The sequence below is a fragment of the Myxine glutinosa genome, chromosome 7 (assembly GCF_964187855.1).
Source record: "Myxine glutinosa chromosome 7, kmMyxGlut1.1, whole genome shotgun sequence".
In the NCBI taxonomy this organism is placed as follows: Eukaryota; Metazoa; Chordata; class Myxini; order Myxiniformes; family Myxinidae; genus Myxine; species Myxine glutinosa.
The window spans coordinates 184,775,232-184,802,656 of NC_136267.1; the positions used below are offsets into that span (position 1 = coordinate 184,775,232).

A 27,425-nucleotide genomic window follows, 5' to 3' on the forward strand; every position below is an offset into this window, starting at 1 on the left:
AGGTGATCCCGGGGGAGGAGGCTGTTTCACAGCACCACTTGGTTGTCTGCGACATAAGGGTGAAAGGTGCGAGGAGAGCTCGGCTAGTGAAGTACCAACCGAGAATGAAGGTGTGGAGGTTGAAAGAGGTGACAGTGATGAAGGCATTAAAAGAGAGGCTGAGTATGGTAGAGGATGATGTGGTTGAGCTTGAAAGTGGTTGGATGTCAATGAAAGATAGTCAGTTGAGAGCCATTGGTGATGTATGTGGATGGACAAAAGGACCACCGAGGCAATCGGAAACATGGTGGTGGGATGATGACGTTGGAAAGAGGATTGACGAGAAGAGGAAGAAGTCCAAGGAGTGGCAGAAGGCGAAGGGTACGGGGGCAGAAAAGGCAGAGCATAAAAGTTATAAAGCAGCCAAGAAGATTGCAAAGAAAAAAGTAGCAAAGGCACAGGAGGCATGTAGGAAAATGTTCGGAGAACGCTTGGATTCGGAAGAGGGTCAGAGAGCGGTATTCAGGATTTGCAAAGCAGATAGCGAAAGAGAGGTGTGATGTGATGGGGGTCAGTTGCTTGAAGGATGAAGTGGGACAAATCGTTGTGGACCCAGATGGAATTAAAGGAAGATGGAAGAGATATATGGAAATGCTGTTGAATGCAGAGAATGAATGGTATGGCAACATCGAGAGTAACCCAGTTTTAGGACCGGCAGAGAAGATAACTGAGAAGGAAGTTGAGGAAGCAATAAAAGCAATGAAGAGTAAAAAAGTGGGAGGGTCGACGGGAGTTGTGGGAGATACGTTGTAGGGAGCAGGAAGTTGGGGGTGTGGAGAGAATGACAGAGATCTGTAATCTTGTGGTGAAAGAAGGCCGCATTCCAGTGGATTGGGAACAGAGTACCCTTGTCCCTCTATACAAGAGGAAAGGTGACCCTCTGGACTGTGACTCGTATCGAGCGATAAAGTTATTAGAGCATTGAATGAAGGCATTGGAAAGGGTGTTGGAGAGGAGGATAAGGAAGAAAGTGCAGATCGACGAAATGCAGGTTTGATTTCGGTCGGGAAGAGGAACGACAGACGCAATTTTTATTGCAAGGCAGTTGCAGGAGAAGTACATGGAGAAGAGGAAGAAGTTGTTTCTTGGGTTTGTTGATCTGGAGAAAGCATTCGATAGGGTTCTATGCGAAGTTGTGACATGGGCATGAGGAAGTTCGGAGTGGAGGAATGGTTGACCAGAGTAGTGATGGCAATGTACGAGAGAGCGCGCACAGCTGTAAGGACGCAGGACGGGAACAGTGGTGAGTTTGAGGTGAAGGTGGGAGTGCATCAGGGGTCGGTACTAAGTCCACTACTATTTGTAGCTGTGATGGAGGAGCTGGCTCGGAATGTAAAGGATGGTTTACCGTGGGAGTTGTTGTATGCAGGTGATCTGGTGTTGATTGCGGAGAGTATGGATGGACTGAAGGAGAAGATGAACAAGTGGAAGGAATGTATGGAGGCAAAAGGTCTGAAGGCGAATATAGGAAAGACGAAGGTGATGGCAAGTGGTAAAGCATGTGGTGAGGTGGAAAGAACTGGGACGTGGCCGTGTGCTGTGTGCAGGAAGGGTGTCGGAGTGAACTCCATTCAATGTACAATGTGCGCTGAGTGGGTTCCTCAAAAATGTAGTGGTCTGAGAGGGTCATTAACCAGTGTGGCAGCTACATTCATGTGTAAGGTGTGCACAGAGGGAGCTGCAGATGGAGGAAATGTTGAGTTGGATCTTGGAGACGGAGTGAAGCTGGAAGGGGTGAAAACATTTTGTTACCTAGGAGACATGCTGAATGGAGAAGGTGGATCAGACTCGGCAACGGTTGCTGGAGTGAGATGTGCATGGAAGAAGTTTCGGGAACTGAGTGTCATGCTGACGAGGAGGGGAGTGTCGTTGAAGCTGAAGTGAAAGGTGTATGCTGCATGTGTGAAAAGTGTTATGATTTATGGGAGCAAGACATGGGTAATGAACGTAGAGCAGCAACGAAGGCTGGAAAGGGTGGAAATGCGAATGGTTCGGTGGATGTGTGGAGTATCGTTGAGAGAGAGGAAGACAAATGATGAATTGCGAAAGATGATGGAAATAGAGCCTGTGATGGATGCTGTGAAGAGAAACAGTTTGAGATGGTTTGATCATGTGTTGAGGAAGGATGAAAGTGACTGGTTGAGAAGAATGATGGAAATAAATGTCGAAGGAAGTAGAGGACGGGGAAGACCGAGAAAGACTTGGCTAAAGGTGGTGGAAGAAGAAATGCGGGCAAGGGGGTTAACAAGGGGAGATGCAGTAAATATGGCAAAATGGACAAGATTGTCATGGGGCCCGCAAGGCTAACCGCCGCTCTAGCAGGGAAAATGGCCTTAAAATGCATGTTGTTGTTGTTGTTGTATCCACATATGTATTTCTTTGGTTTTTAGTGGAACAAAACAAAAAAAAAACTGAAAAATGACTAAATCTTAGCTTGTTCCACACGGAAATCCTAAAATGGCCCGGACAATATAATTGGCACCTTTTAGAAGTTGTTCAAAATAATTCGATAGATTTCGAGCAGGTAATTCTCCTTTACTTTAGAATTTAACTCACCTGTGGTGAGTTGCAGGTGCCTGCAATATAAAAATCACTCATTCAACCAGTTTGAATGCAGAAAAGGAGTCATTCAGCACTTTTGTGTCACTGTGTGTACCGCAACAAGCATGGAGAAAGGAAGGAAAACCAGGGAATTGTCTGAGGAGGTCAGACACAAGATTGTAGCCAAACATGGACAATCTCAAGGCAACAAGTCCATCTCCAGAGACCTTGATGTTTCTGTGTCCACCGTACACAATGTTATCAGGAAGTTTAAGGCCCATGGCACTGTAGCCAACCTCCCTGGACGTGGCCGCAAGAAAAAACTTGATCGTAGATTGCAGAGGATTGTTCGAATTGTGGAGAAATTACCTCGGTCAACTGCCAAACAGATTCAAGCTGACCTTCAGACACAAGGTACGACAGTTTCAACTCGCACCATCCGTCGCCAACTCAATGAAAGGGGGTTCTATGGTCGGAGCCCGAGGTAGACCCCACTGCTGAGAGAGAGACATAACAAAGCCCAACTAGAGTTTGCCAAAACACACCTGAACAAGCCAAAATCCTTCTGGGAGAATGTCCTGTGGACAGATGAGACCAAATTAGAGCTTTTCGGGAAAGCACATCATCTCTACGTTTGCAGAAAACAAAATGAAGCCTTCAAAGAAAAGAACACCTTCCCTACAGTCAAACGTGGAGAAGGTTCAGTGATGTTTTGGGGTTGCTGTGCTGCCTCTGGCACTGGGTACCTTGAATGTGTGCATGGCATCATGAAATCAGGAGATTACCAAGGCATTTTGGAACGTCATGTTCAACCCAGTGTCAGTAAGCTGGGTCTCCATTGAAGGTCATGGGTCTTGCAGCAGGACAATGACCCCAAACACACTTCAAAAAGCACCCAGGATGGTTCAAGACAAAACGCTGGACTGTTCTGAAGTGGCCATCAATGAGTCCAGATCTAAATCCCATTGAACACATGTGGGGAGATCTGAAAACAGCAGTTGGGAGAAGGTAACCTTCAAATCTGGGAGAACTGGAGCAGTTTGCACAAGAAGGAAGAGTGGGCCAAACTGCCAGCAGAGAATTGCAGGAAGCTCATTCATAGGTACAGGAAGCGCTTGACTGCAGTTATTTTGTCCAAAGGCCGTGCTACCAAATATGAAGTCTCGGATGTCAATAACTTTGTTAATGGCATTTCTTTTTATTTTCTGATTTAAAACGATATATTAAGTTCTGAATCAAAAACAAAGGTTCTGTACGCTGAATCATCGGAATACAGAATGATTCTGAATCATTCTGAAAAAACAAAAAAAGTTCTGAATTATCTTGGCCTTCAGCTTTGCTGTCCCCTCCTCTCTGAACTGTTCCTTTTGGCCTGTTGTGTCCTGACCCGTTTAATATATTAATTCTAGCTCTTCCATAAGACTCGACTCTTTTTTAAGTTTCTGGGACATCATATAAACATAGGGGCAATAACCCTGGCACTCTACTGGTAGAATAAACATTGTACTGCACTGACTAAGAGTATTTTAAACCAATTTCAATGGTTGCTAGAAGAGAGGGCAGCATGTAGAATCATACTAACATAATCATAAGACTTTAAACAAACAAACAAAAAATACCTATTTTAGGGGGCAATCTCCCATCCCCTCCCCCCCCCCCCCCCAACCCCATATACCTCCTAGGACCCCAATTTTTCTAATGCCTTGAACAAACATTGGTACATCATGGGTGCTGAAGGTTGTGGTCAATTTCCATCGAAATCGTGTGTGTAGTTTCGGAAAAGAAAAGAAATTCCTATTTTGGGGGGTCAAACCAGGATCCACTTTGACCCCCGGTAAACCCCATTAGACCTCTATTTTTTATTAATGCCGTGAACAAACTTTAGTCACAACACAACAAATATCATTAGTGCCAAATTTGGTCGCAATCCATCAGCAATTTCGGAGAAGTTTCAAATGTTTACGGACAGACGGACGGACGGACTGACGGAGTGATGGACTGTCGAACTGATGGACTGACGAACTGATGGACTGACGAAATGACGGACTGACGGATTGACAGACTGATGGACTGACGGATTGACAGACTGATGAACTGACGGACTGACGGGCTGACAAACTGACGAACTGACGGACCGACGGACAATGCGCCATCGCATAAGGTCCCCTGAACTTCGTTCCAGGTAAGCTAAAAATAATAAAGGAAAAGTCCCTTTCGAAGTGATCATCAAAATGTGTGACTGAATCGTTTACACACTTTATGCGGATCCATTTATTTCACGAGTGTTTAATTGCAATAAATCCAACATTACTTGGACAATCTTACGATAATTCACCAAATGTCTGTCCGTCTGTTCGAAGGTACCGCAAAAACGGCTCAACCGATCTAAACGATATTTTGTGTGGGTAATCCTGGGATCTCCAGGAGTAAAATAGGCTATTTAGTTTTCCCAATTTCAGCTTTGGTCTCCAGTATTCTCAGGTTTGGACTCCCACATAACATTCGCGTTCGCATAACGTCCATTGTGACGATGTTCTCATTGTGACGATGTTGTGACGATGTATGTGTTCACGGTAGTGTTTGACGTGACGGTGTGAACGTAATTTCGTAATGTTTTTCGTTTCGTAATCCTTTAATGAACGTTTAATGTTTAATGAACGTTTAATTCCCTTCGATGTCCGGGGCCGCACGCGCGCTACACTGGACGGGCCAGCGTGTACCTTGCCCATCGCCGTCAGGCTCGGGTAAACCGCTGAGCCCCATCCGTGATGGGGACTGGGGCTTGAGACAGTGTCCTTCATTAAAAGTATAATAAACGCTGTCTCCATCGATCTTGCCAAGGCCGTAACAGCCGTAACGTTTAATCTCTACATGAGAGAATTCCACATCGCGATTTGGGCGGTGAATACGCTAACAGATCGCTGTCTCCATCGATCGCTAACAGATCGCTGTCTCCATCAATCTTGCCAAGGCCGTAACAGCAAAATCCTTTTAACTGTTGATTTGGTACAGTTACACGTATCGGGAATTTGGTACACGTCTCGGGAGTACATACGACACAGCGATTGTGAACACGATTATCGATCACGATTCACGATCATAGTGTATCGATCACGATTATGGATCACGATTCACGATCATAGTGTATCGATCACGATTTGAAACACGATGGAATAATATTTACCGATATGAACAGTGATGTGGCTTTTATTGAAATTCTAAAGATACTGTTTAGATTTTAATGATTTGCGTGTGATATGATTCAACGGATGTTTATATGAATCATTTAAAATAAAATAAATCCCTTCAATTTCTGATATTTTGCCTTTTCATTTGGGCTTCCCAATTGGAGCCCCGCCCATAGGGCGGGTACCGTTGCTAGTTTATGAAAATATACCTAATGGTGAAAATCAACTCTGTACTACTTCGACTTATTTAACGACCTCCATACTTTCAACTTCTTGTGCTTGGCCTGGGAAAGTTTTTAGCCCAAGCCTTTCACCAACCAGTTTGCCAGGCCCAATATTCAAATGAAGGTGATTTGGGTGGAAAGTTGTAATTTCCTCACTAACAGTGATAACACACCTGTAAACTTTGTCCAAAAAATCTTCAACTTCCACCAACTAATGGAAGCAGATGAGACAGCCAGCTTGCAAAGCACAAATGCAACAGTTTATAGTCGGGTAAAGAATTGAAAATGACAGGTACTGTATATCAAAAGAAGATTCATGATATTGTGGTGTATTCCAGAGACTTCATCATCAGCCAAAGGTAGATAGTAAGATGGATCCCACAAAGCAAGTCTGATTCATTATTTGATTATGAAGCCATGACTGCAAATACACAACCTGATGACATTTTAAATCAAAATCAGAAAAGCTGCATTATATGCTCATAATGTTCACGATGATTCTTCCATGTGATTCAACACTCATGCTACGATATCGTACCCGGCGTGAAAGCGGCTCTGGCGGGCTCGCTGCTCCAGCTGATGCCGCACACGGTCCAGCTTGACCGGGCTCGGGATGAAGCCAATCTCACAGCCCTCCTTGACCAGCCGACCAATCCACCAGTCGTTGTTATACTTCTGTGTGTGGCAAGTGAGTGGAGATTGCATAAAGATGGACTCTCATCATCCGTTGTCTCAATCTCTGTCCTCAACTCATAATGACATAAACGATTGGCATTATTGAGAGTTTTTTTTTTGTAGTAACACAAATATTAGACAGGCCAGGAGTTTAGGTGAATAATGGATTAAAAAATAAACGAGAGCGAAGTTGATGGTGCGCCATCGCAAACTCTCGTGCTTCCCACCTAAAGCAAGGTTCAAAGATAGCAAAAGGATCCACCAGGAATGACCCAGTATCAAATTCAAGTGGAACGTCAACCTATCATTTATAATAACAAAAAACTCGAGTTAATATTTTTTATAATTTAGAGTTAAATTTAATTCAAAAAAAATTTTGAGTTAAAATTCCCCCATATTTTTACCCTTGCGACCCTAAGTTCCCACCCCATAGGGCATGAACGAGGGATAGATTTTTAAAAGTTCCATATTTCATACATCACGCAATTCTGATCGCATATACAAGGTTTCATTGAAAATGTGTAAAATGTGCCCGTCATTGAATTTTTGGGTATTTGACCTTTTGCCCGAGGGGGAGTGGGAGGGGGGTTGGGGCCAAAAATGATATTGCTCTTACGTCTTCTTGCCATGTTTGGTAAATTTCTGCACGACCGTTGAGGAGGAGATGGCGTGACAGATGGACGTAAGATGGACAGAGAGAGAGACAAGCCGATTACAATATACCGTGTTTTTTTCCAAAACGTGTGGGGGTAAAAACTCCTTATGTGTAAATATGTGTAAAAAGTAATATGTATATGGCCTCTACACATACTCTACACAAAAACACACATACTGTATACCTTTGCATGCTCTTTCCTGTGCCTCCTTATTGCTCACATTTTAAGTTTTGTAGTGTATAGATTTTTGTACAGGATCTAAGGCTCATATTCGACCTGGCACACACACACACACGCGCACACACACACACACACACACACACACACACACACACACACACACACACACACACACACACACACACACACACACACACACACACACACACGACTGTCAGACGAGGCAAACCCAGCCACTGAGCATGGGGGACGTGCCGTCACTTCCTGGGGAACTCTGGGTACTCGAGACGGCACAACAATGGCGCCACTTTTCTCACCACACTCAGTGGGGCATTTCCTAAGGAGGAATTTCATTCTCCCCATGGGTGCCAACCTATGGGGATTGTCCGGACTCTTAACCTTTTAAATGCTGAACGTACCGCAAGGAAGCCGCACGTACCATATTTAACGTCTTTGGTATGACAGGGCCGGAGTTTGAACTGCCGACCTCCCAGACTCGGAGCAAACGCTCGAAGGGTCTAACCATTGCACCACCGAGTCTGGTGTAAGTTTCGTAAATGCAGAGTCTGGTGAAGGTTTGGTAAATACTCTAAAACAGTATGCAAGCTACAAGGAATTAGTGTCATTCATTGAGGTGTAACTCAATATCACATGTGCTCAATTACAGGTATGTTAATTGTGAAAAGTGAAAAAACAAAATCAAAGCACTAAAGTCAAGGCAACCACGATATTTAATCTTCAATCGATGAGCATGGTATCTCAAAATTCCATTTTACACTACACCCCATACATGTTACCTCTATCGTCAAACATAAATGAACAGATTTGGTTAAAATGTCCATGCTTCAGGGCGTTATTATGAGAGAACAAGACACGGAGCAGTGCAGAGAGCCTTGTGCACTTCGTGCAATGCGGAAAACAATCGGAACCCAAGATCAACCATTCAGTAAATCAATCAATCTCTTATTCTTATTCAGAAGTCCAATCTCAAGGCGCTAGAGAAAACAAGAAAGGTTAAGAAAAGTCCAAATTCCAAGAAAAAAACCTGTAAAAGGATGGGATTGTAATAGATGTAAATCCGTAATTGATGCCGAGGATGTGTGAATATTAAAAGGCAGAGAGTTTCACATTTGACGAGAAAATTTGAAAAAATGCACAATCACCAAAAGACCTCATCCACGTGCGAGCAACCACCAGGATGATGACCACTCCTTTTTGCATCCTGATGATGCATAGGGCTGCCATAGCAGTTTCGACACTATTGGGCACAATCCTGGACGGGTCGGCACTCTGACGCAGACAACTACCAGGAGAATGCGAGGAATTCCCTTCATTTCATCACAGGTTTTTGCAGGTGTGTAAGATGTATTTTAATCAGAAATGTTGGCAGGAACCAATTTATGTTTGGCTTTGGAGATATCAGGAGGATTTAAAAATCCATCCATTTGAAAACTCCAGCGAAGTGTTTTGAGGATTAAAGTGGTGTGATCAAATTTATGAGCCTGCAATCTGAGTCTTGCAGACACATTATGAATTAGTTGTAAGGACTTGAGAAATGAAGCAGCCAAGGCTGTTGACATTCAGTTTCAGTAATCAAAGTATGATGATAGTAGAACACATATCTGAGCTTCGATGGTCCTGTGATTTAGGCATGAGCAGAGTTTGGATTATGTTGAGAAAATTGCAGAAAACGAGAGTTACATTTCAGCAATCATACTATAATTCGATAAGAGTTTGTTTGTTTATGTGTCTCTGACTTAATACATATAATTGAAGCTTTATTTAAGCTTTATACCCATTATTATTGAAGCTTTATAACCACTGTTATTTAAGCTTTATAACCACTATTATTGAAGCTTTATACCCATTATTATTGAAGCTTTGCATCCATTATTATTGAAGCTTTGCATCCATTATTATTGAAGCTTTGCATCCATTATTATTGAAGCTTTGCATCCACTATTATTGAAGCTTTGCATCCATTATTATTGAAGCTTTGCATCCACTATTATTGAAGCTTTGCATCCATTATTATTGAAGCTTTGCATCCATTATTATTGAAGCTTTGCATCCATTATTATTGAAGCTTTATAATCACTATTATTGAAGCTTTATACCCATTATTATTGAAGCTTTACACCCATTATTATTGAAGCTTTACACCCATTATTATTGAAGCTTTGCACCCATTATTATTGAAGCTTTACACCCATTATTATTGAAGCTTTATAACCACTGTTATTTAAGCTTTATAACCACTATTATTGAAGCTTTATACCCATTACTATTGAAGCTTTATACCCATTATTATTGAAGCTTTGTAACCTCTATTATTTAAGCTTTATACCCATTATTATTTAAGCTTTGTAACCACTATTATTGAAGCTTTGCATCCATTATTATTGAAGCTTTATACCCATTATTATTGAAGCTTTACACCCATTATTATTGAAGCTTTACACCCATTATTATTGAAACTTTACACCCATTATTATTGAAGCTTTACACCCATTATTATTGAAACTTTACACCCATTATTATTGAAGCTTTACACCCATTATTATTAAAGCTTTACACCCATTATTATTGAAGCTTTACACCCATTATTATAAAAGCTTTACACCCATTATTATTGAAGCTTTATACCCATTATTATTAAAGCTTTACACCCATTATTATTGAAGCTTTACACCCATTATTATTGAAGCTTTACACCCATTATTATTGAAGCTTTACACCCATTATTATTGAAGCTTTACACCCATTATTATTGAAGCTTTATACCCATTATTATTGAAGCTTTATACCCATTATTATTGAAGCTTTATAACCTCTATTATTTAAGCTTTATAACCACTATTATTTAAGCTTTGTAACCACTATTATTGAAGCTTTGCATCCATTATTATTGAAGCTTTATAATCACTATTATTGAAGCTTTATACCCATTATTATTAAAGTTTTACACCCATTATTATTGAAGCTTTACACCCATTATTATTGAAGCTTTACACCCATTATTATTGAAGCTTTACACCCATTATTATTGAAGCTTTACACCCATTATTATTGAAGCTTTACACCCATTATTATTGAAGCTTTATACCCATTATTATTGAAGCTTTATAACCTCTGTTATTTAAGCTTTTCACCTCTATTATTTAAGCTTTATAACCACTATTATTTAAGCTTTATAACCACTATTATTGAAGCTTTGCATCCATTATTATTGAAGCTTTATAATCACTATTATTGAAGCTTTACACCCATTATTATTGAAGCTTTATAACCACTATTATTGAAGCTTTACACCCATTATTATTGAAGCTTTACACCCATTATTATTTAAGCTTTTTAACCACTATTATTGAAGCTTTGCATCCATTATTATTGAAGCGTTATAATCACTATTATTGAAGCTTTACACCAATTATTATTGAAGCTTTACACCCATTATTATTGAAGCTTTATAACCTCTATTATTTAAGCTTTATACCCATTATTATTTAAGCTTCATAACCACTATTATTGAAGCTTTACATCTATTATTATTAAAGCTTTACACCCATTATTATTGAAGCTTTACACCCATTTTTATTGAAGCTTTACACCCATTATTATTGAAGCTTTATACCCATTATTATTGAAGCTTTACACCCATTATTATTGAAGCTTTACACCCATTATTATTAAAGCTTTACACCCATTATTATTGAAGCTTTACACCCATTATTATTAAAGCTTTACATCCATTATTATTGAAGGTTTATACCCATTATTATTAAAGCTTTACACCCATTATTATTGAAGCTTTACACCCATTATTATTGAAGCTTTACACCCATTATTATTGAAGCTTTACACCCATTATTATTGAAGCTTTACACCCATTATTATTGAAGCTTTATACCCATTATTATTGAAGCTTTATACCCATTATTATTGAAGCTTTATAACCTCTATTATTTAAGCTTTATAACCACTATTATTTAAGCTTTGTAACCAGTATTATTGAAGCTTTGCATCCATTATTATTGAAGCTTTATAATCACTATTATTGAAGCTTTATACCCATTATTATTAAAGCTTTACACCCATTATTATTGAAGCTTTACACCCATTATTATTGAAGCTTTACACCCATTATTATTGAAGCTTTACACCCATTATTATTGAAGCTTTACACCCATTATTATTGAAGCTTTACACCCATTATTGTTGAAGCTTTATACCCATTATTATTGAAGCTTTACACCCATTATTATTGAAGCTTTATAACCTCTATTATTTAAGCTTTATAACCACTATTATTGAAGCTTTACATCTATTATTATTAAAGCTTTACACCCATTATTATTGAAGCTTTACACCCATTATTATTGAAGCTTTACACCCATTATTATTGAAGCTTTGCACCCATTATTATTGAAGCTTTACACACATTATTATTGAAGCTTTACACCCATTATTATTGAAGCTTTCCACCCATTATTATTGAAGCGTTACACCCATTATTATTGAAGCTTTACACCCATTATTATTGAAGATTTACACCCATTATTATTGAAGCTTTATAACGATTATTATTGAAGCTTTAAACCCATTATTATTGAAGCTTTGCATCCACTATTATTGAAGCTTTGCATCCATTATTATTGAAGCTATGCATCCATTATTATTGAGGCTTTATAACCACTATTATTGAAGCTTTACACCCATTATTATTGAAGCTTTAGAACCACTATTATTGAAGCTTTACACCCATTATTATTGAAGCTTTACACCCATTATTATTTAAGCTTTGTAACCACTATTATTGAAGCTTTGCATCCATTATTATTGAAGCTTTATAATCACTATTATTGAAGCTTTACACCCATTATTATTGAAGCTTTATAATCACTATTATTGAAGCTTTACACCCATTATTATTGAAGCTTTATAACCTCTATTATTTAAGCTTTATAACCACTATTATTGAAGCTTTATACCCATTATTATTGAAGCTTTGCATCCATTATTATTGAAGCTTTGCATCCATTATTATTGAAGCTTTGCATCCATTATTATTGAAGCTTTGCATCCACTATTATTGAAGCTTTGCATCCATTATTATTGAAGCTTTGCATCCACTATTATTGAAGCTTTGCATCCATTATTATTGAAGCTTTGCATCCATTATTATTGAAGCTTTGCATCCATTATTATTGAAGCTTTATAATCACTATTATTGAAGCTTTATACCCATTATTATTGAAGCTTTACACCCATTATTATTGAAGCTTTACACCCATTATTATTGAAGCTTTGCACCCATTATTATTGAAGCTTTACACCCATTATTATTGAAGCTTTATAACCACTGTTATTTAAGCTTTATAACCACTATTATTGAAGCTTTATACCCATTATTATTGAAGCTTTGTAACCTCTATTATTTAAGCTTTATACCCATTATTATTTAAGCTTTGTAACCACTATTATTGAAGCTTTGCATCCATTATTATTGAAGCTTTATACCCATTATTATTGAAGCTTTACACCCATTATTATTGAAGCTTTACACCCATTATTATTGAAACTTTACACCCATTATTATTGAAGCTTTACACCCATTATTATTGAAACTTTACACCCATTATTATTGAAGCTTTACACCCATTATTATTAAAGCTTTACACCCATTATTATTGAAGCTTTACACCCATTATTATAAAAGCTTTACACCCATTATTATTGAAGCTTTATACCCATTATTATTAAAGCTTTACACCCATTATTATTGAAGCTTTACACCCATTATTATTGAAGCTTTACACCCATTATTATTGAAGCTTTACACCCATTATTATTGAAGCTTTACACCCATTATTATTGAAGCTTTATACCCATTATTATTGAAGCTTTATACCCATTATTATTGAAGCTTTATAACCTCTATTATTTAAGCTTTATAACCACTATTATTTAAGCTTTGTAACCACTATTATTGAAGCTTTGCATCCATTATTATTGAAGCTTTATAATCACTATTATTGAAGCTTTATACCCATTATTATTAAAGTTTTACACCCATTATTATTGAAGCTTTACACCCATTATTATTGAAGCTTTACACCCATTATTATTGAAGCTTTACACCCATTATTATTGAAGCTTTACACCCATTTTTATTGAAGCTTTACACCCATTATTATTGAAGCTTTATACCCGTTATTATTGAAGCTTTACACCCATTATTATTGAAGCTTTACACCCATTATTATTAAAGCTTTACACCCATTATTATTGAAGCTTTACACCCATTATTATTAAAGCTTTACACCCATTATTATTGAAGCTTTATACCCATTATTATTAAAGCTTTACACCCATTATTATTGAAGCTTTACACCCATTATTATTGAAGCTTTACACCCATTATTATTGAAGCTTTACACCCATTATTATTGAAGCTTTACACCCATTATTATTGAAGCTTTATACCCATTATTATTGAAGCTTTATACCCATTATTATTGAAGCTTTATAACCTCTATTATTTAAGCTTTATAACCACTATTATTTAAGCTTTGTAACCAGTATTATTGAAGCTTTGCATCCATTATTATTGAAGCTTTATAATCACTATTATTGAAGCTTTATACCCATTATTATTAAAGCTTTACACCCATTATTATTGAAGCTTTACACCCATTATTATTGAAGCTTTACACCCATTATTATTGAAGCTTTACACCCATTATTATTGAAGCTTTACACCCATTATTGTTGAAGCTTTATACCCATTATTATTGAAGCTTTACACCCATTATTATTGAAGCTTTATAACCTCTATTATTTAAGCTTTATAACCACTATTATTGAAGCTTTACATCTATTATTATTAAAGCTTTACACCCATTATTATTGAAGCTTTACACCCATTATTATTGAAGCTTTACACCCATTATTATTGAAGCTTTGCACCCATTATTATTGAAGCTTTACACACATTATTATTGAAGCTTTACACCCATTATTATTGAAGCTTTCCACCCATTATTATTGAAGCGTTACACCCATTATTATTGAAGCTTTACACCCATTAATTATTATTGAAGATTTACACCCATTATTATTGAAGCTTTATAACGATTATTATTGAAGCTTTAAACCCATTATTATTGAAGCTTTGCATCCACTATTATTGAAGCTTTGCATCCATTATTATTGAAGCTATGCATCCATTATTATTGAGGCTTTATAACCACTATTATTGAAGCTTTACACCCATTATTATTGAAGCTTTAGAACCACTATTATTGAAGCGTTACACCCATTATTATTGAAGCTTTACACCCATTATTATTTAAGCTTTGTAACCACTATTATTGAAGCTTTGCATCCATTATTATTGAAGCTTTATAATCACTATTATTGAAGCTTTACACCCATTATTATTGAAGCTTTATAATCACTATTATTGAAGCTTTACACCCATTATTATTGAAGCTTTATAACCTCTATTATTTAAGCTTTATACCCATTATTATTTAAGCTTTATAACCACTATTATTGAAGCTTTACATCTATTATTATTAAAGCTTTACACCCATTATTATTGAAGCTTTACAACCATTATTATTGAAGCTTTACACCCATTATTATTGAAGCTTTATACCCATTATTATTGAAGCTTTACACCCATTATTATTGAAGCTTTACACCCATTATTATTGAAGCTTTACACCCATTATTATTAAAGCTTTATACCCATTATTATTAAAGCTTTACACCCATTATTATTGAAGCTTTACACCCATTATTATTGAAGCTTTACACCCATTATTATTGAAGCCTTACACCCATTATTATTGAAGCTTTATACCCATTATTATTGAAGCTTTATACCCATTATTATTGAAGCTTTATAACCTCTATTATTTAAGCTTTATAGCCACTATTATTTAAGCTTTGTAACCACTATTATTGAAGCTTTGCATCCATTATTATTGAAGCTTTATAATCACTATTATTGAAGCTTTATACCCATTATTATTAAAGCTTTACACCCATTATTATTGAAGCTTTACACCCATTATTATTGAAGCTTTACACCCATTATTATTGAAGCTTTACACCCATTATTATTGAAGCTTTACACCCATTATTATTGAAGCTTTACACCCATTATTATTGAAGCTTTATACCCATTATTATTGAAGCTTTACACCCATTATTATTGAAGCTTTATAACCTCTATTATTTAAGCTTTATACCCATTCTTATTTAAGCTTTATAACCACTATTATTGAAGCTTTACATCTATTATTATTAAAGCTTTACACCCATTATTATTGAAGCTTTACACCCATTATTATTGAAGCTTTACACCCATTATTATTGAAGCTTTACACCCATTATTATTGAAGCTTTGCACCCATTATTATTGAAGCTTTACACCCATTATTATTGAAGCTTTACACACATTATTATTGAAGCTTTACACCCATTATTATTGAAGCTTTACACCCATTATTATTGAAGCTTTACACCCATTATTATTGAAGCTTTACACCCATTATTATTGAAGCTTTACACACATTATTATTGAAGCTTTACACCCATTATTATTGAAGCTTTACACCCATTATTATTGAAGCTTTACACCCATTATTATTGAAGCTTTACACCCATTATTATTGAAGCTTTACACCCATTATTATTTTAGCTTTATAACCACTGTTATTTAAGCTTTGTAACCACTATTATTGAAGCTTTGCATCCATTATTATTGAAGCTTTATAATCACTATTATTGAAGCTTTATACCCATTATTATTGAAGCTTTACACCCATTATTATTGAAGCTTTACACCCATTATTATTGAAGCTTTACACCCATTATTATTGAAGCTTTACACCCATTATTATTGAAGCTTTACACCCATTATTATTGAAGCTTTACACCCATTATTATTGAAGCTTTACACCCATTATTATTGAAGCTTTACACCCATTATTATTGAAGCTTTATACCCATTATTATTGAAGCTTTATACCCATTATTATTGCAGCTTTATACCCATTATTATTGAAGCTTTATACCCATTATTATTGAAGCTTTATAACCTCTATTATTTAAGCTTTATAACCACTATTATTTAAGCTTTATAACCACTATTATTGAAGCTTTGCATCCATTATTATTTAAGCTTTATAACCACTATTATTGAAGCTTTGCATCCATTATTATTGAAGCTTTATAACCACTATTATTGAAGCTTTACACCCATTATTATTGAAGCTTTACACCCATTATTATTTTAGCTTTGTAACCACTATTATTGAAGCTTTGCATCCATTATTATTGAGGCTTTATAATCACTATTATTGAAGCTTTACACCCATTATTATTGAAGCTTTACACCCATTATTATTGAAGCTTAATAACCTCTATTATTTAAGCTTTATAACCACTATTATTTAAGCTTTGTAACCAGTATTATTGAAGCTTTGCATCCATTATTATTGAAGCTTTATAATCACTATTATTGAAGCTTTATACCCATTATTATTGAAGCTTTTCACCCATTATTATTAAAGCTTTACACCCATTATTATTGAAGCTTTACACCCATTATTATTGAAGCTTTACACCCATTATTATTGAAGCTTTATAACCTCTATTATTTAAGCTTTATACCCATTATTATTTAAGCTTTATAACCACTATTATTGAAGCTTTACATCTATTATTATTAAAGCTTTACACCCATTATTATTGAAGCTTTACACCCATTATTATTGAAGCTTTACACCCATTATTATTGAAGCTTTGCACCCATTATTATTGAAGCTTTACACACATTATTATTGAAGCTTTACACCCATTATTATTGAAGCTTTACACCCATTATTATTGAAGCGTTACACCCATTATTATTGAAGCTTTACACCCATTATTATTGAAGATTTACACCCATTATTATTGAAGCTTTATAACCATTATTATTGAAGCTTTACACCCAATGTTATTGAAGCTTTATAACCATTATTATTGAAATTTTACATCCATTATTATTGAAGCTTTACACCCATTATTATTGAAGCTTTATAATCACTATTATTGAAGCTTTACATCCATTATTATTGAAGCTTTACACCCATTATTATTGAAGCTTTATATTCACTATTATTGAAGCTTCATAACCATTATTATTGAAGATTTTAAACCACTGTTATTGAAGCTTCATCACCATTATTATTGATATATTTAAATGAACATGTTTAAATTATTTTATCCAGAGTAGTTTTGTGTAAAATTATTACAAAATCCTCTAAATTAATGCAAATGTCACTTATTACATCTTTTGTAGCCCTCGGTTGGACCTGTAAACGTTTGAAGCTCGTTAGAGCAGTGGATAACTGTCCATCTGAGATATCTGCACCTCCTTGATGTGCAGAAAATCTTTTGCCTCAAACGAGACTGCTGCACCATGTATAGGAACGTCCTCTTCATGGAAGCCATTGTAGGAGACGTTTGTTCTCACGGTGAACGCCACTGGCTTTGTCTGCAAATTGTATTGTGGGGGGGGGGGGGGGGGGGGAGGGGGGTAGGGATTGAAGGAGAAATTGTGGAAGTTAATCACTGATAGAGGTGGTCTGCAGTCTGCAGTACACTAAGTATGACATGTTATTTTATATTAGATGAGAACAATGAGCAGAGTAAACAAAATGCAGGTGGACATCTATATATAATGGAGCAAGTGTTTGTATGTATGTATGTCCGCTCTTCACCCATTGGTTGGACAGCTGACATGACTCCACCCACAAACGTAACCTCAAATACTTAACCCAAAGTACCCAGAGGACCCAAAAGACCCTCCCCCACCCCCTCAACGCCCCGAGGACCTTACAAGACCGATAAGACCCAGAGGACCCAAAATACCCCGAGGACCCAGATAATCTAAAAGTCCCTGTCGACCCTTAAAGACCCCAAAGGCCCAAGAGAACCAGAGGACCCAAAATATCCCAAAGACCCTTAAAGACCCAGAGGACCCAAAAGACCCAAGATACTCCAAAGACCCTTAAAGACTCCAAAGACCTAAAAGACTGAACTGACCCAATGGATCCCAAAGACCCAAAATAACCTGAAGACCCAAAAGACCCCGAAGACTGAAAATATTCCAAAGATGCTTAACAACACCTGAAGACCCAAAAGACCCTGAAGACCCAAGAGAACCAAAAGACCCTTAAAGACTCAAAAGACCCAGAGGACCCAAAAGACCCTGAAGGCCCAAAATACCCTGAAGACCCAAGCGAACTAAAATACCCTGAAGACCCTGAAGACTCTTAAAGACCTAAAATACCCAGAGGACCCAAAAGACTCAGAAGACCCTTACAGAACCAAAAGACCAAAAATACACCAAAGACTGAAAATAGACATGAAAGTATCAGGGACGTCTTGTGTGGAGATAATGTCCGGTTTATCAGCAGCAACTTGTGTTGAGAGATCTGTCAGGTTGTTGCAGAGACCTCACATGTTGGAGGTTCACACAGTTAGGGACAGGTAGAGGCACTGTTGGCAGGGTGCTGGAATGTATAGAGGATGAGGAGGACCTTGGAGAGGTGGTGGGGTGCGGGAGAAGATGTGAAATGGAAGGGCGACATAGGGAGGCATGGGGAGTGGGGGTGTGTTGGGCGGTGTGGGGTGAGGAAGAAGCTGAGTGAGGGTGGGGCCAAGGAGAAAATGTGAAGGCAACAACTGTGTCGGGTGGAAATTGGAGTGTGAGGTGAGGGAGAATTTGATGAGATGGGGGGGGGGGAGGAATGGGGAGCTAGGAATGGTAGGGGAGGAAGAATATGTGAGAGGGTGAGGCAAGGGGTTATGGAAGGGGTGAGGGGAGATGGGAGGAGCCAAGGGTGTGTGGGAAACTGGGAACGGCGACCGAACATGAAGCTGGGATCGGGATATGAGGTGGAGGAATGCTGAATTGGGAGATATCGATAGGTGGTTCGGGTTGGGAGTATGCACACGTGTAGATGATGATGGGGAGGGTACTGATGTTGAAGGGGTTTGACACCGTTAACAGAGGTGAATGGGAGTTGATGGTCATGTGCAGTGAACCTCTACAGACTAGACTTTTTGTGATCCCCAATTCAGATAAACCAAAAGAGGAGTAAAATGAGGTGTAAAATGAGGAGTAAAATGAGGAGTTATTGAAGGCACGGAGAAAGGTTTTGCTCTATATATGGAGGGAAGTTCAATGGGCAGAGGGTTTGTGAGTTCAACAGGTTTGGGAATAAAAACTAAGGAGAAAGAAGAGGAATTGATAGAGATGAAGAAGAAAACCATGTTGATGTTCCTGATTTAGCGATATGGCAAATGAAGCATTTTAAAATGTTATTACGAGTTTTTAAGTAAGAAGCAAATTAGTTCAATTTGGAGGAATGTTAGTTCATTTAGGAAGTATCGAGATTGAAAAGGATAAAATAATGAACAGGAAGAATGAGGTCATGATATTCTGGAGTGAAATGTTGTTTTTGTTTTTTTTTGTTTTTAAGCGAAGAGGATGGAAATAACATCAAGTTGAGGAACTCTAAAAAGAGCTCTGGGGATAAAGAAAGCTGAATGAGGTAAGTGTAAGAGCAGAGACAGAACTGGCATGCTCACCTGCTGAGGCCGAACAATCACAATAATACGAATGTTATAATACACCGCAACAAGGTATCGGAAAACATGGGAAACTGGATGGGAACCCGAAAACTAGAACAGCACTCAGGAGAGAGCACACCTCCACCAGGTGAACAGTTTACGTTTTTTATCCCAGAGTAGACCAGAAAATCACAATACAGAATCATTTAATTGAAATCATCTGTCCACAACTTTTTGAGGTATCCTGCTATGTATCATTTTTGGGCCCTATCTCCCAATGGTGAAAAATCGCGTAAACATTATACTAGCCGGATCCGAATCTTCACCAAAATCTAACCATTTCGTCCTTGTCAGACACACAACCAGTCCACCAAGTTTCGTTCAAATCCGTCCACAACTTTTTGAGATATCCTGCTATGTATCGTTTTTGGCCCTTTCTCCCAATGGTGAAGAATCACTTTAAAATTTCTAGTATCCGGATCCGAATCCGGATCTTCACCAAAATTTAATCATTTCGTCCTTGTCACATACGCTACATCTCTGCCAAATTTCGTCAGAATCTGTCCACAACTTTTTGAGATATTTTGTTCACAAACAAAAACAGACAAACAGACAGACATACATACAGACAGACAGACAAGGGTGAAAACATAACCTCCACCCACCTTTGGTGGCGGAGGTAACAACACGGGGATGAAACGATAACAGAAAGACATGACAGATCTGGTCTGGAAAACCTGAGCTTTGTTGAACTAAAGGAGACACGCATGAGGTCGGAAACATCCAACATGACCAGACCCAGGATTTGGGGTGCACAGACTTCAGGGAAATTAAATTTTTAAATTCAAGTTCCCAAATAAAGCTTATTTTCCCATTTTTTCCATTTTGCACAATTTTCCACAATTTCCATTTTTTTCCACAATGGAATTTAGGGGTTTTTTTGGAAACGGAAAAGGCATCTTTTTTTAAACAGATCAGTTTTTTTTCCTTCTGCGTTTTTGTTTTTGAAACAAACTAGTTTGAAACTTCACATGCAAACCCAAATCGAATTGTCCTTGCCAGACACCCAACCTGTCCACCAAGTTACATCTGAATCCATCTATAACTTTTTGAAATATCGTGCTTCATATCGTTTGTTGCCCTATCTCTTAATGACGCAGAATCACTTTAAAAATTCCACGATCCACATTCACGTCAGGATTCTAACCAAAAATGCGCATTGCTGTCCTTGGCCGGTCACCTACGTAGACAAAAAAAATCAGAACGATTGCTTCAAAACTGTGGACAAAAATTGTGCAACGAACAGACAAACGAACAGACACTACAGACCAACATACTTGGCAAAGTACATCTGTGACGTAACAAACACACAGACAGTCAGACAGAGACGGAAACATAATGTGGAGGGAATAGGTGGTGTAAGACAGAGAGACCACCAACCTGTGTGTAAGGGCAAAATTCCCCATAATGAGTGTAAGTCAAAATTCCCCACAATGAGTGTAAGGCAAAATTCCCCATAATGAGTGTAAGGCAAAATTCCACATAATGAGTGTGAGGCAAAATTCCCCATAATGTGTGTAAGGCAAAATTCCCCACAATGAGTGTAAGGCAAAATTCCCCATAATGAGTATAAGGCAAAATTCCCCATAATAAGTGTAAGGCAAAATTCCCCATAATGAGCGTAAGGCAAAATTCCCCATAATGAGTGTAAGGCAAAATTCCCCATAATGAGTGTGAGGCAAAATTCCCCATAATGAGTGTAAGGCAAAATTCCCCATAATGAGTGTAAGGCAAAATTCCCCATAATGAGTGTAAGGCAAAATTCCCCTTAATGAGTGTAAGGCAAAATTCCCCATAATGAGTGTAAGGCAAAATTCCCCATAATGAGTGTAAGGCAAAATTCCCCATAATTAGTGTAAGGCAAAATTCCCCATAATGAGTGTAAGGCAAAATTCCCCATAATGAGTGTAAGGCAAAATTCCCCATAATGAGTGTAAGGCAAAATTCCCCATAATGAGTGTAAGGCAAAATTCCCCATAATAAGTGTAAGACAAAATTCCGCACAATGAGTGTAAGGCAAAATTCCCCATAATGAGTGTAAGGCAAAATTCCCCATAATGAGTGCAAGGCAAAATTCCCCATAATGAGTGTGAGGCAAAATTCCCCATAATGAGTGTAAGGCAAAATTCCCCATAATGAGTGTAAGGCAAAATTCCCCATAATGTGTAAGGCAAAATTCCCCATAATAAGTGGAAGGCAAAATTCCCCATAATGAGTGTAAGGCAAAATTCCCCATAATGAGTGTAAGGCAAAATTCCCCATAATGAGTGTAAGGCAAAATTCCCCATAATGAGTGTGAGGCAAAATTCCCCATAATGAGTGTAAGGCAAAATTCCCCATAATGAGTGTAAGGCAAAATTCCCCATAATGAGTGTAAGGCAAAATTCCCCACAATGAGTGTAAGGCAAAATTCCCCATAATGAGTATAAGGCAAAATTCCCCATAATAAGTGTAAGGCAAAATTCCCCATAATGAGCGTAAGGCAAAATTCCCCATAATGAGTGTAAGGCAAAATTCCCCATAATGAGTGTGAGGCAAAATTCCCCATAATGAGTGTAAGGCAAAATTCCCCATAATGAGTGCAAGGCAAAATTCCCCATAATGAGTATAAGGCAAAATTCCCCATAATAAGTGTAAGGCAAAATTCCCCATAATGAGCGTAAGGCAAAATTCCCCATAATGAGTGTAAGGCAAAATTCCCCATAATGAGTGTGAGGCAAAATTCCCCATAATGAGTGTAAGGCAAAATTCCCCATAATGAGTGCAAGGCAAAATTCCCCATAATGAGTGTAAGGCAAAATTACCCATAATGAGTGTAAGGCAAAATTACCCATAATGAGTGTAAGGCAAAATTCCCCATAATGAGTGTAAGGCAAAATTCCCCATAATGAGTGTAAGGCAAAATTCCCCATAATGAGTGTAAGGCAAAATTCCCCATAATGAGTGTAAGGCAAAATTCCCCATAATAAGTGTAAGGCAAAATTCCCCACAATGAGTGAAAGGCAAAATTCCCCATAATGAGTGTAAGGCAAAATTCCCCATAATGAGTGTAAGGCAAAATTCCCATAATGAGTGTGAGGCAAAATTCCCCATAATGAGTGTAAGGCAAAATTCACCATAATGAGTGTAAGGCAAAATTCCCCATAATAAGTGTAAGGCAAAATTCCCCATAATGAGCGTAAGGCAAAATTCCCCATAATGAGTGTGAGGCAAAATTCCCCATAATGAGTGTAAGGCAAAATTCCCCATAATGAGTGTAAGGCAAAATTCCCCATAATGAGTGTAAGGTATTCCCCATAATGAGTATTTTCTACCAATGAGTACTCTCATTCCATAATGTTCCCGGACCCGTGACCACATCACCCCCGTCCTTTATAAGCTTCACTGGCTCCCCATCCCCCAGAGAATCCAGTACAAAATCCTCCTCTTGACCTATAAAGCCCTCCATAACCTGGCCCCATCCTACCTGGCTGACCTCTGCAGACACACTCCCACCCGCAACCTCCGCTCTGCTGGTACCAAGCTCCTGACCCCCCCCCCCCCCTCCATCCGGACCAAATTCAGATCCTGGGGGGATAGGGCCTTCTCCATCGCTGCTCCCACCCTCTGGAACTCGCTACCTCACACCATCAGAGACTCCTCCTCACTCACCACATTCAAAACATCACTCAAGACCCACCTGTTCAACACTGCATTCAACATTTAACCCACAGCATTTAACCCCTGACTATCTCCTCTCCTGCTCCCTCCTTTTGCTTTGATTATTTACCTGTTGATTTTTTGTCTTTTTGCACTTGTTTTTTTGTACTTTGTCAAAGCGCCTTTGGGCCTCTTGAAAAGCGCTATATAAAATAAATGTATCATTATTATTATTATTATTATTATAATAATGTAAGGTATTCCCCATAATGAGTGTAAGGTAGACTCTCTGGTCGTCAGGAAAGAAAGACTTAAAACTGAAAAACATTGTAGGCTCCCAAGGGGGTGGAGCTATGGGTGGCCAATGAGGTTCCTACTTTGGAGAACAAATATTTGGGGGATCAAGATGCTCTGGTGCGCATTCCAAACTATTTAAAGCATGCGTTGGTCGATAAGCCAATGGCTGCTGGGCATTGTGGGAGCTACTTCATATGACTCAACTGCACATTCCGGATTATTGTACTAGTATTAGACGAGGTACCGAGTAAAAAGAATGATCGCAAGATACTGATACTTATTGGAACAAGTATTAATTATCCTGCCATGTATGTATCCAGCAACCCCACATTCCTCTTATTACCTTTCTTTCTGGAAATACATTCCCTTGTATAAAGTATTCCAGAAAAAAATGCAGCTTCATTTGCGACTTCACCTGCAAAACATTTTTGCATTTTGCCAAAAGAAAAAACAAAAACGAAACAACTTTAGTTAAATTTCCACAGTTAAAAATAGAGCATGCTTTCTATACTTGGAGGCCAAACCGTTATTTATTTGATTAATTTAAGGATTGAGGGCACCACTGGGTTTTGTTGCCCATCACAAGTTGCCTTGAGGGCATTAAGTGTTTCGTTTCTTTCTTTACAAGATCGAGGCTCATGGAAGAACACAATAAGTTGGACACAATGAGCAAGGGAATGAATAAACATGACAAGAAAAGGGAGAGGAGGGGAGGAAATAGTAAGCTGCAAATATGGGAGTTACGTTCATCAAATACCTGATTTTAAGTTCAGGAAGTGCCCATTTTGACCCCCGTTTTGATGAGGGTAACACAATATTGTGGGTAAGGATAGAGGGGTGACATGGCGTGGTGTTGCACTGAACTGCTTGAATTTCTGGAGGGAAGGGTAGAATCGATTAGCCTCAGGAAGACGACTCCACAGAAGGGAGAAGCAAGGAACGGGACAGTTGAGATGTGCAGCAGTGTCTTCTACCGACTCCTCTCCGGCCTTGCTCCCCCAGCTCTATCTGTGCTCTGTCCCCCAAATATTCCTACAGGTCGCACAACATCTGCCTGCAACCCTCTTATGGTTAAACTGCCAAAATCAAGACTTTCTGCTCACCTTCACTCCTTCATTCCCCTTTTCTCCCGCCTCTGGAACAAACTCCCTCACTCCCTTCAATCCCTCTCCTCCCTCCAGGTCTTTAAAACAGCTGTTTACCACCATCTCTTATCTTCCCCCATCCAAAACCTTGATCTTTTCTACCCCCGCAAATTCACCCCAGATACACCTTTTTGAAATTCCAACTTCTTTCCTGGAAGTCCTAGCAGTGTTGATATGTTTTATACCTCTCCCACCTCCCCCTCCCACATTTCTCCCGATGTCCCTGCTCTCAAATGTTGTGTTTGTGCCCTTCCCCCTCTCTCCCCATCTTGTCTACCGCTCCCCTTATTTTGTGTTTTATGTGTCGGTTTGACTTTTTGTGTGATTAATGTTAGCTCTTTCACGAGTCTCGATCTTGTATAAAAAAAAAAAAAAGTTAGTTTGGATTTTAGGAACACCAGGACGGGAATACTGAAGGAATGCATACATCCTGAAGTTTCTTAGGAGTGTCTGATTGCTGAGAGAGCAAAGGGAGCGAGATCAGAGGAGTCGCAGTTGGTCACTTTGCCTGAAGCACAAAGTGCGAATTAGTAGCAGCATGTGTAAGTCAGAGTAGGCAGGACAGGTATATCAACCTCCAGGTAGAGCATTAATAAGCTAGAGCTGGGGTAAAAAAAATAAAAAAAATAATCAACATTCCAGTAGAAGACCTGGAAAATCTCTTGGAAAAATTGGAAAATCTCTTGGAAAAACTTTGAAAATCTCTTGACCTTGGAAAAATTGGAAAATCTCTTGGAAAAACTTGGAAAATCCCTTGGACTTGGAGAAATTGGAAAATCTCTTGGAAAAACTTGGGAAATCTCTTGGACTTGAAAAACTTGGGAAATCTCTTGGACTTGGAAAAATTGGAAAATCTCTTGGAAAAACTTGGAAAATCTCTTGGCCTTGGAAAAATTGGAAAATCTCTTGGACTTGGATACATTGGAAAATCTCTTGGACTTGGATACATTGGAAATCTCTTGGAAAAACTTTGAAAATCTCTTGGCCTTGGAAAAATTGGAAAATCTCTTGGAAAAACTTGGAAAATCTCTTGGACTTGGAAAAATAATTGGGAAATCTCTTGGACTTGGAAAAATTGGAAAATCTCTTCGAAAAATTGGAAAATCTCTTGGACTTGGATAAATTGGAAAATCTCTTGGACTTGGAAAATCTCTTGGCCTTGGAAAAATCTCTTGGAAAATCTCTTGGCCTTGGAAAAATTGGAAAATCTCTTGGAAAAACTTGGAAAATCTCTTGGACTTGGAAAAATTGGAAAATCTCTTGGACTTGGAAAAATAATTGGGAAATCTCTTGGACTTGGAAAAATAATTGGGAAATCTCTTGGACTTGGAAAAATAATTGGGAAATCTCTTGGAAAAACTTGGGAAATCTCTTGGACTTGAAAAACTTGGGAAATCTCTTGGACTTGGAAAAATTGGAAAATCTCTTGGAAAAACTTGGAAAATCTCTTGGCCTTGGAAAAATTGGAAAATCTCTTGGACTTGGATACATTGGAAAATCTCTTGGACTTGGATACATTGGAAATCTCTTGGAAAAACTTTGAAAATCTCTTGGCCTTGGAAAAATTGGAAAATCTCTTGGAAAAACTTGGAAAATCTCTTGGACTTGGAAAAATAATTGGGAAATCTCTTGGACTTGGAAAAATTGGAAAATCTCTTCGAAAAATTGGAAAATCTCTTGGACTTGGATAAATTGGAAAATCTCTTGGACTTGGAAAATCTCTTGGCCTTGGAAAAATCTCTTGGAAAATCTCTTGGCCTTGGAAAAATTGGAAAATCTCTTGGAAAAACTTGGAAAATCTCTTGGACTTGGAAAAATTGGAAAATCTCTTGGACTTGGAAAAATAATTGGGAAATCTCTTGGACTTGGAAAAATAATTGGGAAATCTCTTGGACTTGGAAAAATTGGAAAATCTCTTGGAAAAATTGGAAAATCTCTTGGAAAAACTTGGAAAATCTTTTGGCCTTGGAAAAATCTCTTGGAAAAACTTGGAAATCTCTTGGCCTTGGAAAAATTGGAAAATCTCTTGGACTTGGAAAACTTGGAAAATCTCTTGGACTTGGAAAACTTGGAAAATCTCTTGGACTTGGAAAAATTGGAAAATCTCTTGGACTTGGAAAAATAATTGGGAAATCTCTTGGA

At 37.9% G+C, this 27,425-nt stretch overlaps 1 protein-coding gene across 1 annotated transcript in view; it reads right to left on the minus strand.

Moving 5' to 3' along the window:
• The window catches only part of LOC137431891 (voltage-dependent L-type calcium channel subunit beta-1), a 264,252-nt gene that overhangs the window by 119,609 nt on the left and 117,218 nt on the right, over window positions 1-27,425 (minus strand). The window contains exons 3-4 of the mRNA XM_078782618.1: window positions 17,936-18,058; window positions 6,531-6,667 (exon numbers count right to left, since the gene is read on the minus strand). Coding sequence (XP_078638744.1) covers window positions 6,531-6,667; window positions 17,936-18,058 — 260 coding nt within the window. The remainder of the gene's footprint in view (window positions 1-6,530; window positions 6,668-17,935; window positions 18,059-27,425) is intronic.